At 43.2% G+C, this 19,748-nt stretch overlaps 1 protein-coding gene across 1 annotated transcript in view; it reads right to left on the bottom strand.

The window, feature by feature from the left end:
• LOC126343367 (vasopressin V2 receptor-like) overlaps nucleotides 1–19,748 on the bottom strand; it is a 710,799-nt gene that overhangs the window by 79,735 nt on the left and 611,316 nt on the right. Inside the window, exon 7 of the mRNA XM_050001932.1 lies at nucleotides 6,083–6,283. Within this exon, the coding sequence (XP_049857889.1) occupies nucleotides 6,083–6,283 (201 nt within the window). The remainder of the gene's footprint in view (nucleotides 1–6,082; nucleotides 6,284–19,748) is intronic.

Raw genomic sequence — 19,748 nt, 5'->3', positions numbered from 1 at the left:
ATGTCGGCCGGTGTGGCCAAGCGGTTCTAGGCGCTACAGTCTGGAACCGCACGACCGCTACGGTCGCAGGTTCGAATCCTGCCTCGGGCATGGATGTGTGTGATGTGCTTAGGCTAGTTAGGTTTAAGTAGTTCTAAGTTCTAGGGGACTGATGACCTCAGAAGTTAAGTCCCATAGTGCTCAGAGCCATTTGAACCAGAAGTGCCGAAACACGACGTGGCACGTACTCGACTAATTTCTGGAGTGTTACTGGAGGGAAATGACATATTGAATCCTGCAGGGCTGTCCATAAATCCATAAGAGTACGAGGGGGTGGAGGTCTCTTCTGAACAGCAAAATGCGTGGCATCACAGATTTTGTTCAGTAATGTTCATGTCTGGGGAGTTTGGTGGCCAACGGAAGTGTTTAAACTCAGAAGAGTGTTCCTGGAGCCACTCTGTAGCAATTCAGGACGTGTGGGGGGTATCGCTTTGTCCTGCTGGAATTGCCAAATTCCGTCGGGATGCACAATGGACATGAATATATGCTGGTGATCAGACAGGATGCTTACGTACGTGTCACCTGACAGGATCGTATCTAGACGTATCAGGGGTCCGATACCACTCCAACTGCACGCGCCCCACACCATTACACTGTCTCCATCAGCTTGAAGAGTCCCCTGCTGCCATGCAGGGTCCATGGATTCATGAGATTGTCTCCACACCCGTACACTTTCATCAGCTCGATGCAATTTTAAATGAGACTCGTCCGTCCAGGCAACATGTTTCAGTCATAAACAGTCCGATGTCAGTGTTGACGGGTCCACGCGAAAAATAAAGCTTTATGTTGTGCAGTCATCAAGGGTACACGACATTTGTTGATGACCCAGCATTGAAATCCGCAGCAATTTTGGAAGGGTTGCACTTCTGTCACGTAGAACGGTCCTCTTCAGTTGTCGCTGATCCCATTCCTGCAGGGTTTTTTTCCGGCCGCAGCGATTTCGGAGATTTGATGTTTTACTGGATTCCTGATATTCACGGTACACTCGTGAAATGGGCGTACGGGAAAATCCACACTTCGTCGCTACCTCGGAGATGCTTTGCTCCATCGCTCGTGCGCCGACTATAACACCACGTTCAAAAAATAGTTCAAATGGCTCTGAGCACTATGGGACTCAACTTCTGAGGTCATAAGTCCCCTGGAACTTAGAACTACTGAAACCTAACTAACCTAAGGACATCACACACATCCATGGCCGAGGCAGTATTCGAAACTGCGACCGTAGCGGTCGCGCGGTTCCAGACTGTAGCGCCTAGAACCGCTCGGCCACTCCGGCCGGCTACACCACGTTCAAACTCACTGAAATCTTCATAACCTGTTATTGTAACAACAGAAACCGATTTAACAACTGCGCCAGACACTTGTTGCCTTATATAATCGTTGCCGCCGTAGTTAGTCTGCCTGTTAACACATTTCTGTATTTGAATACGTCGCGTATACCAGTTTCTTTGTGTAGACTGAGACTTAGCAGTTTCCATTTCAGGTTTTCTAATTTTCCTACCACGTTCAAACTTCTGATATGCCACATCGTGAAGCGTAGAAAGTTATCTTTCGTTGGTTATCCTGTCTTTTTCTTTTGCAGTCCCCTGCCGGATATTGAAAAGGGGGACTAGTCCGTAATATTTTGTCGGTGGAAAGATCATCACGACACTTTTTCAGTTACAAGCTACATATCCCGTGAATGCACATTATGTGTCTGTAATGTAGTGGTTTCCATTTACTTCTGCATCTCCGTACCGTTGATAGCTGCTGGTTCATTCGCGTTTTAGGTGCAGTTTCCCATCGCAGGGGCAAGAGTGTTCCATAAACATCTGTCCGTTCCTCTGCCCTCTTTCACAAGATCACTGGCAGAACGAGGATGACTTCTTATGCCAGAAGGTTTAAACATGGCTGTTTCTTAGAAACCGTACATAATTTTCAAACATGGGAATTATACAGCCAACCGGTTGCAAATAGCTTTTTGGTACCTTTGACTAAGGGTGTCTTCACGATAATAAAATTTTGAGAAGGCGTACAATTATATTGCGAGAAAGCAATGGTCAGAATTTAGAGCTGCTATGCACAAATAAAAAATAACATAGTTTCAGCCTTGTCAGGTAAGCCAAGCACGGAATAACATGCAACATGCCAGAAGTCTTCCACCGCTGTTGCTGATCATTTTTATTGATAAGTAGCTTGCAGACCCAGAATTGCTCAGGTATTCATTTTGTTAATTTTTTATTAGACAGAGAAACAAAGAAGTTAACTATATTTGTAGGGGAAATATCGAAAATATTTTATTTCCATGCATTCATGAAAACACCTTTGAAATTATAAAACAGTCGTACAAAGAAATCTGTATAATCTGTAGTGTATAAGTACAGTATCCAGACTGAGAAACGTAGTATGCAGAATACATATTGTTTATTTAACTCCTGCGGTGGACTTAGGATGAGATGATCCCGCACAGTTTTTGTACGATAACTGCTGCTGCTTCGCGATTTTGTAGACTTCTCTATAGCACAGCCTCTTCAAAGCTCTTTAGAGAGCTATTGTTTTCGTCTACAGCCGTTTTTCCACCGTAGTTGAAAAGTTGTCAAAAGCATTGCCAGGTATCAGGGATTTACTTAAGTTGACTCGACTACAGGAATGTGTCACAAGGAGAAGTCCCCAAGAGTGGAATACGGTGATGTATGGCGGGGTACCGGGTATCCCACCCTTGGTGGGCTCTCGTTTGCGAGTAATCGAGGAAAAATAATTTTGTAATTATGCTTGTGATTCTAGAGCCTTAAAACTGACAGCTGTACAGATAGTGGCGTTGTTACTTAGTGGTTACCGTATATGAGCCTCTTGTGCGGAAGGTTATGGAGAGTGCTTTCAGATGCTTCAAAAAATTTTATTTTTAAATATTTACTAAAATGAGCTTGGTCCTTATTTTTATTCAAATAATTGGTTTAAATGTGTTTTTTAAGAATTTCTAACGCTTTGTCACGTCATTCTGATCATGGAATTAATTTTTACATTTACTCTTAGTCTTTCCTATGCATATCTTTTTTTTTCATTTGAAATGTTTGTACTAGTGATTCTAATTATTTTTGAATTAATTTCGATTTAATTTCTTCCGTTTGAAGATCTTATATTTTCGCCCCCGTTATTGTATTCATTATTTCTAGTCCTCATTTTGCGAATCTATTTCTCTCGATTACTCGCAAACAACGGCCCACCACGGTGAATGGCTGCAAGGTGTGATGTCTGGGACACTAACCTACACCACCGTATAGATGGCTTCAAAAATTCGATCCCACTGCTGGGGACCTGTGCTTCTTAGCAATAAAGTATCATTGTTTATAAGGTCACATCTCCTGAAATATGATGGGTAGGTGGTTCTTACCCCCACAGTGAGGCTTTCCAGGCAGTTAGTGATAGATGTACCTAGTTTGGTTAAAACTGATCCAGTAGTTTAGGAGGAGATGTAGAAGACACATACACATACACTGATCAGCCCGATCATCATGCCCACCGACCTACTATTGATATAAACCCGTCCAGGCGATAGCAGCGTCACCTGGCGAGGAATGACTATTAGGCAGACACACCTACAGTGCCTGCAACATCAGTGAGCCTACTGTCCATGGGTAGAATGGGGAAGGCGTGTAATCTTTTTGACCGACTGCAGATTGTGATGGTCGGGAGCCTTGGCGCAAGGATTTCGGAATCTGCACAACTTGTCGGCGTTCGAGGGATGCTGTGGAGAGTGTCTTCAAGACGTGGTGAAACCACGCCCAAACGTCGGGGGTTGGGCGGTCACCTTTCATTAGAGATTTCGGACGTCCTAAGCTGGGCAGAATGGTAAACCAAGACAGACGGCGAACTGTGGCGGAACTAACATCAGACTTTAATGATGGACAGAGTACAAACGTGTCTGGACACACAATGTACCAAACACGCCTAATGGTGGGCCTCTGCAGCCGATGACCTATGCATGTGCCAAAGTTAACACCATGACGTTGGGAACTACAACCGAAATGAGCATGTGATCATGGGAACTGGACGCTGGAGCAGTGGCAGAGCTTTGCATGGTCTGATGAATCCCGATACCTTGTTCACCATGCCGATGGGAGGGAGCGAATCCGTCGTCTTCCAGCGGAACAGCTCCTTGACGCCTATACTGCGGGACGGAGACAAGCTGGCTGCGGCACCATTATGCTCTGGAGAACATTCACATGGGTGTCCATTGGTCAAGTGGAGCTCGTGCAAGGCACCATGACGACCGAGGAGTATTGTACGCTGGTTGAAAATTACGTACACCCCTTCATGACATTAATGTTTTCCATCGGCAGTGGCATTTTTCCTTAAGATAATGCGACATGACACAAGGTCAAGAGTGTGATGGAGTGGTTCGAGGAACACAGTGACGAGTTCCAATTAATCTGCTGGTCAGAGCTTATCGCCCCAGTCCCCGGAATCAAAGGGAATTAGGTGACTTGTGTGTGCATATGTGGAGCCTACTCTCTCCAGCGACCTACCAAGACCTCATTCCTTCCATGCCACGACGCGCCCTCTGTTATCCGTGCCGGCTATTAGGTAGGCAGAATAAGGTTCTGGCTGAACAGCGCAAACGTACACTACCGGCCATTAAAATTGCTACACCAAGAAGAAATGCAGTGATAAACGGATATTCATTGGACAAATATATTACAATAGAAATGACATGTGATTACATTTTCATGCAATTTGGGTGCATAGACCCTGAGAAACCAATACCCAGAACAACCACCTCTGGCCGTAATAATGGCCTTGATACGCCTCGGCATTGAGTCAAACTGAGCTTGGATGACGTGTACAGGCACAACTGCCATTGCAGCTTCATCACGATACCACAGTTCAATATTGGTGACTGGCGTATTGTGACGAGCCAGTTGCTCGACCACCATTGACCACACATTTTCAGTTGGAGAAGGATCTGGAGAATGTGCTGGCCAGGGCAGCAGTCGAACATTTTCTGTACCCAAAAATGCCTGTACAGGACCTGCAACATGCGGTAGTGCATTATCCTGCTGAAATGTAGGGTTTCGCAGGGATCGAGTGAAGGGTAGAGGCACGGGCCGTAACACATCTGAAATGTAACGTCCACTGTTCGAAGTGGCGTCAATGCGAACGAGAGGTGACCGAGACGTGGAACCAATGGCACACCATACCATCACGCCGGGTGATACGCCAGTATGACGATGACGAATACACGCTTCCAATGTGAGTTCACTGCGATGTCAACAAACACGGATGCGACCATCATGATGCTGTAAACAGAACCTGGATTCATCCGAAAAAAGACGTTTTGCCATTCGTGCACCCAGGTTCGTCGTTGAGTACACCATCGCAGGCGCTCCTGTCTGTGATGCAGCGTCAAGGGTAACCGCAGCCACGGTCTCCGAGCTGATAGTCAGTGCTGCTGCAAACCTCGTCTAACAATTCGCGCAGATGGTTGCTGTCTTGCAAACGTCCCTAGCTGTTGACCCAGGGATCGAGACGTGGCTGCACGATCCGTTACAGCCATGCGGATAAGATGCGTGTCATCTGGACTGCTAGTGATACGAGGCCGTTGGGATCCAGCACGGCGTTCCGTGTTACCCTCCCGAACCCACCGATTCCATATTCTGCTAACAGTCATTGGATCTCGACCAACGCGAGCAGCAATGTCGCGGTACGATAAACCGCAATCGCGATTGGCTACAATCCGACCTTTATCAAAGTTGGAAACGTGATGGTACGCACTTCTTTTCCTCACACGAGGCATCCCAACGACGTTTCACCAGGCAACGCCGGTCAACTGCAGTTTGTGTATGAGAAATCGGTTGGAAACTGTCCTCGTGTCAGAACGTTGTAGGTGTCGCCACCTGCGCTAAGCTTGTTTCAATGCTCTGGAATCATTTGCATATCACAGCATCTTTTTCCTGTCGCGTCTGTAGCACGTCATCTTCGTGGCGTAGCAATTATAATGGCCAGTAGTGTAAATACATCCATTATGATAACAGGTACAGGTTCAGTGAATGGCACGGGGCCGCACCTGCGGCACGCAGCAGAGCAGCGCGGCGGCCCAGGCGACGCGCATCATGGCCCTGGAGCGCTGGTAGGTCCAGGAGCAGTAGGTGAGCGGCCGGCACACCGCCTGGTGGCGGTCCAGCGCCGTCACCACCAGCACGAACGAGCTCAGGTACGGCCCCAGCGGCTGCCCGTACTTCACCATCTTGCACAGCACCGCGCCGCCCTGCCACACACCAACAAGTGGAACCAATTCAGTTTAGTCTTGCGCACGTTCAGTGGACCACATTTCTACATCTACATCTACATTTATACTCCACAAGCCACCCAACGGTGTGTGGCGGAGGGCACTTTACGCGCCACTGTCATTACCTCTCTTTCCTGTTCCAGTCGCGTATGGTTCGCGGGAAAAACGACTGCCGGAAAGCCTCCGTGCGCGCTCGAATCTCTCTGATTGTACATTCGTTATCTCCTCGGGAGGTACAAGAAGGGGGAAACAATATATTTGATGCCTCATCCAGAAACGCACCCTCTTGAAACCTGGACTGCAAGCTACACCGCGATGCAGAGCGCCTCTCTTGCAGAGCCTGCCACTTGAGTTTGCTAAACATCTCCGTAGCGCTATCATGCTTACCAAATAACCCTGTGACGAAATGCGCCGCTCTTCTTTGGATCTTCTCCATCTCCTCTCTCAACCCGATCTGGTGCAGATCCCAAACTGATGAGCAATACTCAAGTATAAGTCGAACGAGTGTTTTGTAAGCCACCTCCTTTGTTGATGGACTACATTTTCCAAGGACTCTCCCAATGAATCTCAACGTGGCACCCGCCTTATCAAGAATTAATTTTATATGATCATTCCTCTTCAAATCGTTCCACACGCATACTCTCAGGTATTTTACAGAAGTAGCTGCTACCAGTGTTTGTTCCGCTATCATATAATTCTACAATAAAGGATCCTTCTTTCTATGTATTCGCAATGTATTACATTTGCTACATTTGCTACGATTACAACTGCTACGATTTCGAACGTTCTAGCAAATCTACACGAAAGAGACATTTTCTCTGTAAAAACGTGGCTACATCTGACCATTGATATACCTGGATTTTTTTTTAAAATGTTAATCTAACACAAAATTTTGTACATGTAATACAGTCACATACCGGTCGGCTGTAATTAAAGCGCAACTACTCACAGAGATCCAGTGTAGGCTGTAATTATTGCATGGGAGTGAAACCACTAATGCGTTAATGGGGAAGCAATTTAAGCTGGGAACAAATCAGTTTTGGCCACCGGGTAAAATCTGGTGTTGTGAATGCAAGAATGACGTATAGAAATGTTTCCGCAAATACAACTCAATCACAATATCAGACAACCTCTCTTTTTGAAACCCCGTTCTGCAATCGAACAGAGTCTTACCGGGTGACCCAATGAGCCCTTTGCTGTACAATATTGCCACTGAAGAAGTATTCCGAATTGGAGAAAATGAAGAAGATGTGTATGTGTATGCATACGCTGACGACATAGCCGTAGGTTCAACAGACATACAGAAGCTGCAGAGAATCATTGAGGAAATAGACAAATGGTGCAGTGAACACAAACTACACATAAACATAACAAAGACAGAAACGGTAATTTTCAGAAAGGAGCCTAAACACCCAAGAATCCGGAAATCAGCATCAGAGGACAAAAAAATAAAGATCTCATCAGACTTTAAATACCTAGGAGTGACACTGCAACCAACAGCCAAATGCTTTACAAAACATACAACAGAACGTGCAGCCCAAGCAATAACAGCAATACAAGACATCAAAAACATCCGCCTACTCAATCTAGAAACAGCCATGAAATTATTCAACACAAAAATCTTGCCAATCCTGGCCTATGGGATGGAGGTTATATAGGACCACCTGACAGAAAAAAATTTAGAAAGACTAGAAAAGGTAAAATCGACTTATCTAAAAAGAGCACTGAGAGAGACATTCCTAATTGATGGCATAAGACTTCGATATATGATGCGACACACCAGGGTTTCCAGAAAGCAGCTGGAGATCATGGAGGACAAACGAGAAAAAATATGGCCGGAGTTCTATGGCAACGAAGCAATGACGAACCGCTCATGGGCAGCACCGAACTTCGAACAGCGACATGTCGTAACTAGACTTTCTATTCACGTCTGTCATCATCTAATCTGCAGAAAAAAAAGTATCACGACCCAACCACAACATGTGTATGTGAACGAAGCCTCTGAACGATATCACACAGAACTGTGCAGTAAAAGAGTGAAATCGATAAATGAATATGCAAACATGTAAAATGTAAATGTAAAATGTTAAGCAAAGTAACTGTATATGGCTATTTGGTTGCAATTTTATTAAATGAAAATGTTTCCGTGTGTAATGGATTAGCAACGGGTTGTGAGCAGAAATGGTCAAACAAGTGAGAGGATCATAATGCTGATTTTATGATTAACCGCCGCTTCCACAATCTGCTCGATGTGAGCGCCGGAGACGTCGACGAGATGTTTGTGCCTGGTAGTAAAAATTGGGACTAATTTTTTTCAGCGTAATTCTGTTCCGCATTAACGTATCAGCATATCTACCAAGTTTCGCTTCCATTCGATGATTATACACCACGCATACCGCTGCTAGTAGCTACACCTTAATTATATCCACCCAGTGCATACATCTGAGGAGTAGAAAGAATTGTCAAGCACAAGATTACTTTCATTTGAGGATCGATGGTTGGTGCAGGGAGGCTGAATGTAAAAAAAAAGTGCATGAATAGCCGACATGACCCACTACTGACCCATGTCACTTTTGGTGACAAGTAACTGGAAACAGTAACTACCGTAATCATGCACAGGGACCTAAAGTGGAATGGTCACATAAAGGAAAAAAAAATCCGGTTAAGTGCGAGCAAGATTCACGCTACCAGGATTCTGCACAAACTTAATTATTCATACAGATAGTTCATCCATCCCTCATTATCGGTGTAGGCAACATACACGTCTAATCATTCCTGAGAAAAAGGGCTGACAACAGAAGAACAGACAGACAGTCGGATAATAGATCACAAATATTTTTTTTAGGTGAGATATAATTACAAGCCCGCCGGAGTGGCCGAGCCGTTCTAGGCGCTTCAGTCTGGAACCGCGCGACAGCTACGGTCGCAGGTTCGACTCCTGCCTCGGGCATAGATGTTTGCGATGTGCTTAGGTTAGTTAGATTTAAGTAGTTCTAAGTTCTAGGGGACTGATGACCTCAGAAGTTAAGCCCCATAGTGCTCAGAGCCATTTGAACCATTATAATTACAAATTAACAGTTTTTGGATTTTCTCCTTTGATTAATTTAATTTAATTTAATTTCTTGCTTACAGGTCATCAGGAAGTACTCTATATGTTTTAATAAGTGAGTTTGCGAGTGTCAAAATACGTGATATAAATGGCCGTATCTTTTCATCGCACTGACTTAGAAGTTTCAATTAAATGTCACCTTGATACGTCGATACAGTCATATATATATATATATATATATATATATATATATATATATATATATATATATATATATATATATATAGTCGCATATTACTATGTATACAGTCGTACAGACACCAATTTTCTATACAGTCAAGGGAAGGTAGACCTTAATATGTGGCACATATGTCACCTTGATAGTCTAGTCTTCCTATTCCTGAGAAAAGACGGACGAACAATTAACTGATCCTGTAAGGGTCCCATTTTTACCGATTCAGGTGCGAAAACCTTAAAACTGCAGGAAAAGCAGATGCGAGGCTGAAATTCATTGGAAGAATATTAAGGAAATGTAATTCTGTGAATGTAATTCAGTCATGAAATATGTGCCATACAAAAGCTTTTAAGACCAATTCTTGAGTACTTCTCATCAGTCTAAGAGACTTATCAGATTGCTTTTATGGAAGAGACAGACAAGACTGAATTAGCACTTAGCAGCCCAAAATTACTGGCAGATTAAAACTGTGTGCTGGAGTGGGTCTCGAACCTGGGACCTGTAAGCTAGGTGAACAGGTCCTGGCGGAATTGGGGCCGTGAGGGAGGGTCGTGAGACGCGGGTCGATAAAGTCACTTTGCCCCGAAAGACAAAGATTCCAGGTTCGAATCTCGGCCTGGCACACAATTTTAATCCGCCAGGAAGTTTCAGAGCCAGATAAGATTAGAACAAGAAAGGCGAGTATTGTCACACAATCGTTTAGTCAGCTCAACGAACTCCACTGGTAGACGATATCGTATAAATGCAGCGTACACCTATTTAAAAAAATGAGATAAAAACTCGATTGATGCCGTTCTAAGAGACAGTCTCCACTCCCTCCCTCCGATCTGGCTATGTAATCGTTGACCAGACAATGTTTGACTCCAGGTAAATGTATCGACATCAGTTGAAAGATATGCAAGAAACAAATTAATAATAAATGTTACTGATTCCCCGTGGTACACAAAGCAGAACAGAACAGTGTTCCAGCAGCAACGAAAAAAGCACGCCAAATTTAAAAGAACACAAAATCTCCAAGATTGACGAAATTTTACAGAAGCTCGAAATTTATCGCGAACTATAATGCGAGATGCTTTTAATAGCTTTCACAACGAACCCTGTCTCGGAATCTGCCAGAAAACCCAAATAGATTCTGGTCATATGTAAAGTACAGCTAATGACTTCATTGTGCGATAACAATGGTAATGTTATTGATGACAGTGTCACTAAAGCTGATTTACTACACACTGTTTTCCGAAAGTCTTTCACCAAAGAAGAAGTAAATATTCGAGAATTCGAATCTATAGTAACTTCCAACAAGAGGAACTTAGAACAGATGTCCTCGGTTAAGCGGAGCAGCTTAGATCACTCAATAAAAGCAAGATCTCCTATCCATATCGTCTACCAATTACTTTCCTTCCAGATCACGCCGAAATAATAGACCTATATCTAACAATTGTATACAACCGCTCGATCATCCCACGATCCGTAGCTCAAGACTGAAAAGTTGCACAAGTCTCACCAATACCCAATAAAGGGAATAGGGGTAATCCGCTGAATTATAGACCCAGTAGGTTTTTGGAACCTGTGCTGTGTTCGAATCTTATGAATTACTTCGAAGAAAGCGATTTATTGACAAATGGTCAGCATGGATTCAGAAAATATCGTTTTTGTAAAACAGGACTAGCTAGTTATCCTCACGAAATTGGTAAGGTCTTGTAGGACCCAAGTGCTGAGATCATCGGTCCCTAAGCTTACACACTGTTTAATCTAACTTAAACTAACTTACGCAAAGGACGCCACACACACACACACACACACACACCCATGCCCGAGGGAGGATGCGAAGCTCCAACGAGGTGAGCCGTGCGGACCGTGACAAGGCGCCCGAGACCGCGCGGCTACCTCGCGCGGCTTCTCACGAAATAATGAGTGCTATTGACAGGGGATTTCAAACTGATTCCCTATTTTTAAATTTCCAGGAGGCTTTTCACACCATTCATCACAAGAGACTTCTAACCAAATTGGATGCTTGTGTAATGTTACCCCAGTTGTACTATTGGATTCATAAGTTCCTCTCACAAAAGTCAGAGTTCGTGGTAATTGGCGGAAAGTCATCGAGTAGAACAGAAGTAATATCTGGCGTGTTATAGGCCCTGCGATACTCCTGATCTACATAAACAACATAGGAGACAATCTGAGCAGCCCTCTTAGATTTATTGCACATGATGCTGTAATATACCATCTTGTAAAGTCATCAGATGATCAGAACCAAATGAAAAATGATTTAGAGAAGATATCGGTATGGTGGGAAAAATGGCAACTGATTCTGTATAATGAAAACTGTAATGTCATCAACACGAGTACTTAAAGAAATCCGTTCCGGGAAGAGTCGAACACCATATTACTTCCTTCCAAATACAACTCACGGAATGACCGCAACGAAAAACATCAGAGGAACTGGTCATACGGAGGTTCATCGAAATTCTTCACACCATCCGCGGAGTACACACGCAGATGTGCATCGGCTAGCACCTTTAGTTCACAAGGGAGGTACCGTACTCAATCTTGTGACTTCATACTTTGCTCTTTCCTGTGCAGAACTAGTGTTAAGTCTATTTTTATTCCTAGCGTTATATTTGTGAACCCTAGTATTATTTTTAAATTGCGCATGATGCTTTATAATACAGCAGGCCCTCTGGACAGTACATCATCCATGTGCAGTGCTTTCTTTACCCTGTGTCACGGCGGAGTGTCTACGGGCGAATGCAGTTGTATTATGAGGATCCTGTACTTTTCATCATTTAAGAGCGAAACCACTGAAATGGTTCGAAATTGGTAGGCTTGTTACACGTCATCCAATTCGGTCTCTGACAAGGGAACTACATGGCAACTGAGTTCCTTATATCCGTGACACATGTAGTCCAGACCTCAAATATTAATCCCCCGAAACAGTTAGATTGCACTTTCAAAAATTCTCGGGAAAATCGACTTTGATGTCGATGCACTGGTGTCCAAAATTAAAGCAACAAAAGGAAATTTTGCATGTTTGGTTTTATGTTGCCACAAAACAGTATAAATAAGTGATAGTAAAGTGGACATAACGTAAAGAATAAAGAACACAAGGAACTGCAACATGGATAAAGGTAGACAAAAATGTTTATTTTTTATTTTTTCCAATTTAACAGAGTTGCTCTCACGTCACGATGACTGCGGTGTGACTAACTCTGGCAGCAACACAGGCCTGATAACGACGGAACATGCAGTGAATAATGTCATCGACCTCATGATGAAGCAATGACGCCCATTATTCTTGCCGAGTTGCGCGCAAGACTTGGGAAGTGATTAGTGGATGCTGACGTGATACAACCTATCTCCGCCGGCCGTGGTGGTAGAGCGGTTCTACGCGCTACAGTCTGGAATCGCGTGACCGCCACGGTCGCAGGTTCGAATCCTGCCTCGGGCATGGATGTGTGCGATGTCCTTAGGTTAGTCAGGTTTAAGTAGTTCTAAGTTCTAGGGGACTGATGACGTCAGAAGTTAAGTCCCATAGTGCTCAGAGCCATTTGAACCAGCCAACCTATCTCCGTAGTGCATCCCAGACATGGTCTTTGGGATTCAAATCGGAAGAGCGACCAGGCAACGCCATCCATGCAATTTATTCAGTTTTCAAGAAAACATCAACCACATATGCTCAGTGAGGTCGAGCATTTTTGCCCATCAACACAAAGCCTGGACCCACAGCACCTCGCAACAACCAGACTTGACGTTCCAAGATCTCGTCACGGCATCTGATAGCATTTAAACCTTTCCGATGCACCTGTACAATTTCATGAAGGGCATAATCCCTACCCACACCAAATCCTCCTCGATCGGTCTCTTTTTACAAGGTTTTGATCCTGAAATCGTGGTCCATGTTCCCTCCAGAATCGAATCCTTCGAGAATCTTTCTTCAGACCAAATCGGGGCTTATCTATGAGAAAAACATTGGCCACTGTTCGACCGTTCAGGTGACATGTCGACGACTCCATTCTAGACGTCCCCTTCCATGAAGACGCTACGGATGTACACACACTGCAAGTCACCCACAGTAAAGGCCACTTTGCCGAAGCCTTCTGTACACCGTTTTCCTCGACACAACATGTCCAGTGGATGCTGCGAGATCAGATTCCAGTTGCCGTGCAGTATTAAGGCGGTACCTTTGTACCCTTACAACCAACTAACGGTCTTCTCTTTCTAATGTCGCACATGTTCGGCTCTGGCCTGGTCTTAGGGAGACAGTTTCGGTCTCTACAAACTGTCGCCACATCCGAGAAACAACGGTGCGATCCACATTAAGCCATCGGGCCACACCAGGTTGCTACTGTCCTACTATCATTCTTCCTATGGCTCTCCACGGCAGAGAGTCTGATATGCATCTTCCCCGTGCCATACTGCGCCGTTTGTGTCTGTGTACACAGCGATGGTGGATGTGGGACTGCCCGACAAATATTACCCTGTTTGATGGGTGACCTGACGTCATCGCTGGTGTGGTTGTCCATTGACCGGAATGCTATCTTCCGCGCAAGACAAGATCGTACGGACATCTGTTGACAGTTTGTGTGATTAGATCGTGAATTAGACACAGGAATGGGAAGTAGCTGTTTGGATGAGGTTTCTCGACAGCCGGCCGCGGCCAGCTCACCGAATCGGCCGGACGAGTGAGCGCCGTGGCTTCGTCAGCGCCGCTCGCTGGTGTTTACCTCCCGCGCTTTGTGATAACTGGGCGAATTTGAAATGGAGTCACAAGTGTACAACTACATATTGAAGTTTAATTTGGCAACCTGGCGAAATATACGTATTTCTGTGCTGTCATCAAGCATTGGAACTGAATGTTATCTAATCATCAATGACAAAATCCCCACCTATGGAAAGCACTACGACATACACCTGGGCCCCACACCTACCTGTGCGACATGTGGTCTTGTGGACACAGGTTCACATTTGGTGCGGCTGGGATGATCTCGGGACACATTCGGAACAGACTGGCGATAACTGACAGCACAGTGCCACACAACATCGACATCGTGGAGTAATTCAGACTGAGAAATTAGGGTAACCTCACAAGAAGCACAATGTGGCCTTTGGATTTTAGATCAAGCCGTTGCTGACGTCATCAGTAATTGCCCTGAAACACTGGCGAGTACCGTGCGAATATGGAATAAGAACGTGCAAAGATACGTAAAAGAGCATAGACATTATGTTGACACATACAGTAACATGATGAAAATCATGGTCCAGATGTGACATAAATTCCGATTAAGGTAGTATCTAGTCTTAAATGTCTTAAACATTATGTCACAAGAAGCAGGACATTCATTGTCCGTCACTATAAGACTTGAGAGAAGGCGCATTCAGAAAAGAAGGATCGGGAAACCGACGAACAGTGATGGTCGGAAACGGACCACTTACAGAACCAAAACTTCGAGAACATAAACCCTGGAGCAATCACTACACTGACAGATCTTATTCATATTTCTCCCTTCGGGAGGTCAGCGAGCGTTCAATTTTACTTTTTTGCCAATGGATGTGAATGTCGTGTGACTAGGGCCTCCCGTCGGGTAGACCGCTCGCCTGGTGGAAGTCTTTCGATTTGACGTCACTTCGACGACTTGGGCGTCGATGGGGATGAAATGATGATGATTAGGACAACACAACACCCAGTTCCTGAGCGGAGAAAATTTCCGACTTAGGATTGACATTCTGTCGCGCTGACCACTAAGCTACCGGGGGCGGCTTCTTTGCCAATGAACTCATTTTATTTCAATAAGAAGTAACGTCAGAAAGATGGTATTTTCTTTATATAAATTCTATTTTCATCAACTTTTATTTCATTATCTTTTTTCAATAAGGAGTTACAGTTTTCTGTAAAAGGACGGAACATCGTAACACTAGAAAGACAAATTCATTTTCATGGAGAGCAATTACGTTTTACACGCTTAATAAATTAATATTACTAATATTCAAGAATGAACGAGAAAACAGAGAAAACAATAAAAAAACATAATACAATTTTTTTTAAATCGGAAAAGGGAATTCAGAGGTATATAAAACAGAAAAAACTATAAATGAAACGTTTTATATTACAGCAGAATAATAGTTTGGTTACATAAAAGGTTAAAGAAAAAAATTGCGCAGTTTGTTAGCACACGGTACTTACAGGGAAATAGCCGTGAGCAATGGCAGCATTGTCAGTTGAAGCCTCACCTGGGCCATAGTTCTATTTGGTAGCAGCTGGACACTGAAAGCTGGAGACGATAGATGTGAGAAGACTTACGTTCATATCAAACATTAAGGTTTATTCACGCCACCCACAGCTTCGGAAAGAGAAAGATAGGCTGTGTGGTAGAATGCTCGCCTGCCTTGTAGGGGTTTTAGGTTTGGCTCTAAGCACTATGGGACTTAACATCTATGGTCATCAGTCGGGTTTTAAGTTTGATTTTCTGCTGACGTAAATTTGTGAACAGAGGTGCCTGTCCTACTAGCAATTCCATTAAGTTTAAAATACATGAAGATGATAAAAATCAGGAGCGCTGGAGACTGGTAATCGTTGGTTCGCATCTCGCTTCCGTCATTTATCCGTTTTTTACCGTTCATTTCGAATACAAACGTTATTTAAATATAAAATTTAACAAATATCTAATTAACAGGCATATAATTGCTATTCTTATGACAAATGCACGGTTTCTTAGTTGAACTTACATATTGCACAGAAAAATTCAGTTTTAATTGCAAATAAAAGATTTTACTCTCTCATACCTGGTAAAAGATTGTTTTAATTAAAGAAATAATTACAAATTATGTTATTTTTTCATCCTTATGTATTTAATGCTTCAGAGAAATGTTCATGGAACACGCATTTTTGTTTAAAATTTTGCCAGGGCTGGTAATCAAACCTGTGTCACACACGCGTAGGCGACTGTTTTGCCACACAGCCACACAACCTCTTGTGAAGAAACAATTTTGCTTTAGTAAATTAAAGAAGGCTGGAAAACTTCAAAGGCGATTTTATCAAGTTTTTGAGAATTGCATAGAACTGTTACTCCTGAGTTTTGAGTTCTGAACTTCACGTACCATAAATTAAAAAAAAAGGAATACAAAAATCCAATCGTAATGTGGCCCCCTCGTGAGAATGCGTTCGAAGAAAACAGCTCTAATGCTCGGCCTGCTGTATCCACTCTCCATCAAGAGTAGCGTAAAATATCACGCATCGCTTGCCGCTGCAATTTCCGTGGAGTGTGGCGGAAACTTCCAACTTGTGCGCTGTTCAAATAGCCACAACAGCAGCATGAAAATACTCATGTTTGGTACCACATAGTTTCTTATCAGATCTGCAAAAGAGTTACAGCACTTAATGACTCATTCAGACCTGCTATTGCAGCATTGGTAATTTTTGTGCCATAATAGCAGATCTAAATGAGAGTCATTAAGTTCGGTGAAAAAATACTTAGTACCTGTATATCAGAGATTAACGAAGTTTCGAAAACGCAGTTGTCTTGGTTTTACAAGCTCCTGATTACAACGGCTTTAGATCAAGAGAGATTACAAGTATATTAAAAAGGTCAAGGGATATTTTATGGGAGTAAATGCTTTTTTCCTTATTTATGGATTCTACCATGAATTAACGGTAGAACACTTTCGTATTTAAGGTTGAATAACAAACAAACTGTTTTTGTTCAACTGATTTTTGTGGAAACAAGGCCCCAGCAGTAGACAACATTCCATTAGAATTACTGACAGCCTTGGGAGAGCCAGGCCTAACAAAACTCTACCATCTAGTGAGCAAGACGTATGAGACAGTTGAAATGCCCTCAGACTTCAAGAAGAATATGAAAATTCCAATTCCAAAGAAAGCAGGTGTTGACAGATGTGAAAATTACCGAACTATCAGTTTAATAAGCCACGGCTGCAAAATACTAACACGAACTCTTTACAGACGAATGAAAAAACTGTTAGAAGCCGACCTCGGGGAAGATCAGTTTGGATTCCGGAGAAATGTTGGAACACGTGAGGCAATACTGAACCTACGACTTATCTTAGAATATATATTTAGGAAAGGCAAAGCTACGTTTCTAGCATTTGTAGACTTAGAGAAAGCTTTTGACAATGTTGACTGGAATACTCTCTTTCAAATTCTGAAGGAGGCAGGGGTAAAACACAGGGAGCGAAAGGCTTTTTACAACTTTTACAGAAACTAGATGACAGTTATAAGAGTTGAGGGACATGAAAGGGAAGAAGTGGTTGGCAAGGGAGTGAGGCAGAGTTGTAGCCTATCCCCGATGTTATTCAATCAGTATACTGAGAAAACAGTAAAGGAAGCAAAAGAAAATTTCGGAGTAGGTATTAAAATCCATGGCGAGGAAGAAATAAAAACTTTGAGGTTCTCTGATGTCATTGTAATTCTGTCAGACAGCAAAGGATCTGGAAGAGTAAAACGGAATGGACAGTGTCTTGAAAGGAGGATATAAGATGAACATCAACAAAAGCAAAACGAGGGTAATGGAATGTAGTCGAATTAAATCGGGTGATGCTGCAGAAATTAGATTAGAAAATGAGACGCTGAAAGTAGTAAATGATTTTTGCTCTTTAGGGAGCAAAATAACTGATGATGGTCAAAGTAGAGAGGATATAAAAAATAGACTGGCAATGGCAAGGAAAACGTTCCTGAAAAAGAGAAATTTGTTAACATGGAGTATAGATTTAAGTGTGAAGAAGTCGTTTCTGAAAGTATTTGTATGGAGTGTAGCCATGTATGAGAGTGAAACGAGGACGATAAATAGTTTAGACAAGAAGAGAATAGAAGATTTCGAAATGTGGTGCTACAGAAGAATGCTGAAGATTTGATGGGCAGATCACATAACTAATAAGGAGGTATTGAATAGAATTGGGGAGAAGAAAAATTTGTGGCTCAACTTGACTAGAAGAAGGGATCGGTCAATAGGATATGTTCTGAAGCATCGAGGGATCACCAATTTTGTATTGGAGGGCAGCGTGGAGGGTAAAAATCGTATAGGGAGACCAAGAGATGAATACAATAAACAGGTTCAGAAGGATATAGGTTGCAATAGTTACTGGGAGATGAAGATGCTTGCACAGGATAGAGTAGCATGGAGAGCTGCATCAAACCAGTCTCTGGACTGAAGACCTCAACAACAACAACAACAACAACAACAACAACAACTAAATAGTTTTTGGCTTATTGGGCAATATTCAGAAGACAATTAATTAGCGTCTCAAGGGACGCTTACTCTTAGGTAACCAAACAGTACAAGGAAAGGTTCAATGCACTTCCTGGGTAACACTGTGCTGAGTGAGAACACGTATAACAGCATTTCTATTACCAGAGATGAAGTGAAGTGTAAACAACGCCTAAACAGTGTAAGGGAATGTGCAAACATGCAAAAACTATCAAGTGTATATGTGTAAAGAAGTCTTTTTCGACATCAGTTTCCGTTAACATAAAGGGAAGAAGCAGTGGTTTGCAGAATATGTTAACAAAAGGGAGAAACGCAGAAGATGCTTTTTAAATAAAAGTGAAATTCTCTTTACTTAATTGCAGTAAGCTTAAGACGGAGAAAGCAATGATTATTTACCTGTTATAGTGTTGACGACATCGCTGCTGGGTGGAATGTGTCTCGGAGATACGATGGACAGTCATCCTGTCAGTAGTACGTGTTTAGAGAGGTCGCATCGTTGGACTATGGAAAGCTAGATTCCTATTCCGCTGTACTACACATAACAGTGGTCGTGCGGGCATCACAATCAGCGGCTGTTCGTGATAGGGGGAGATAAGCACACGTAATAAGCAGGTCGTGTGTGAACTACTGGGACACAGCGCTGTGTAGTCAGTCTGAAGAGTTCGCATAACCTGAGCTTCAGCGACTGTTGCGACTGGTGCCTTTAATGACACGTCTTTAATACCACAGCACCGTCGTCACAGATTCCAAGGGAGCGATCAGCGATAGGTAACGAAAAGTTATTGAACACATACGGGACAAGCACGATGTGGCAGACTTTTGTAATTTGTAGAAGATACATACTATTTTGGAAACGAATGGCACAGGCTCAAATGGTTCAAATGGCTCTGAGCACTATGGGACTTAACATCTACGGTCATCAGTCCCCTAGAACTTATAACTACT

Source organism: Schistocerca gregaria, chromosome 1 (assembly GCF_023897955.1).
Source record: "Schistocerca gregaria isolate iqSchGreg1 chromosome 1, iqSchGreg1.2, whole genome shotgun sequence".
Lineage (NCBI taxonomy): Eukaryota > Metazoa > Arthropoda > Insecta > Orthoptera > Acrididae > Schistocerca > Schistocerca gregaria.
This window is presented reverse-complemented; position numbering and strand designations above follow the sequence as displayed.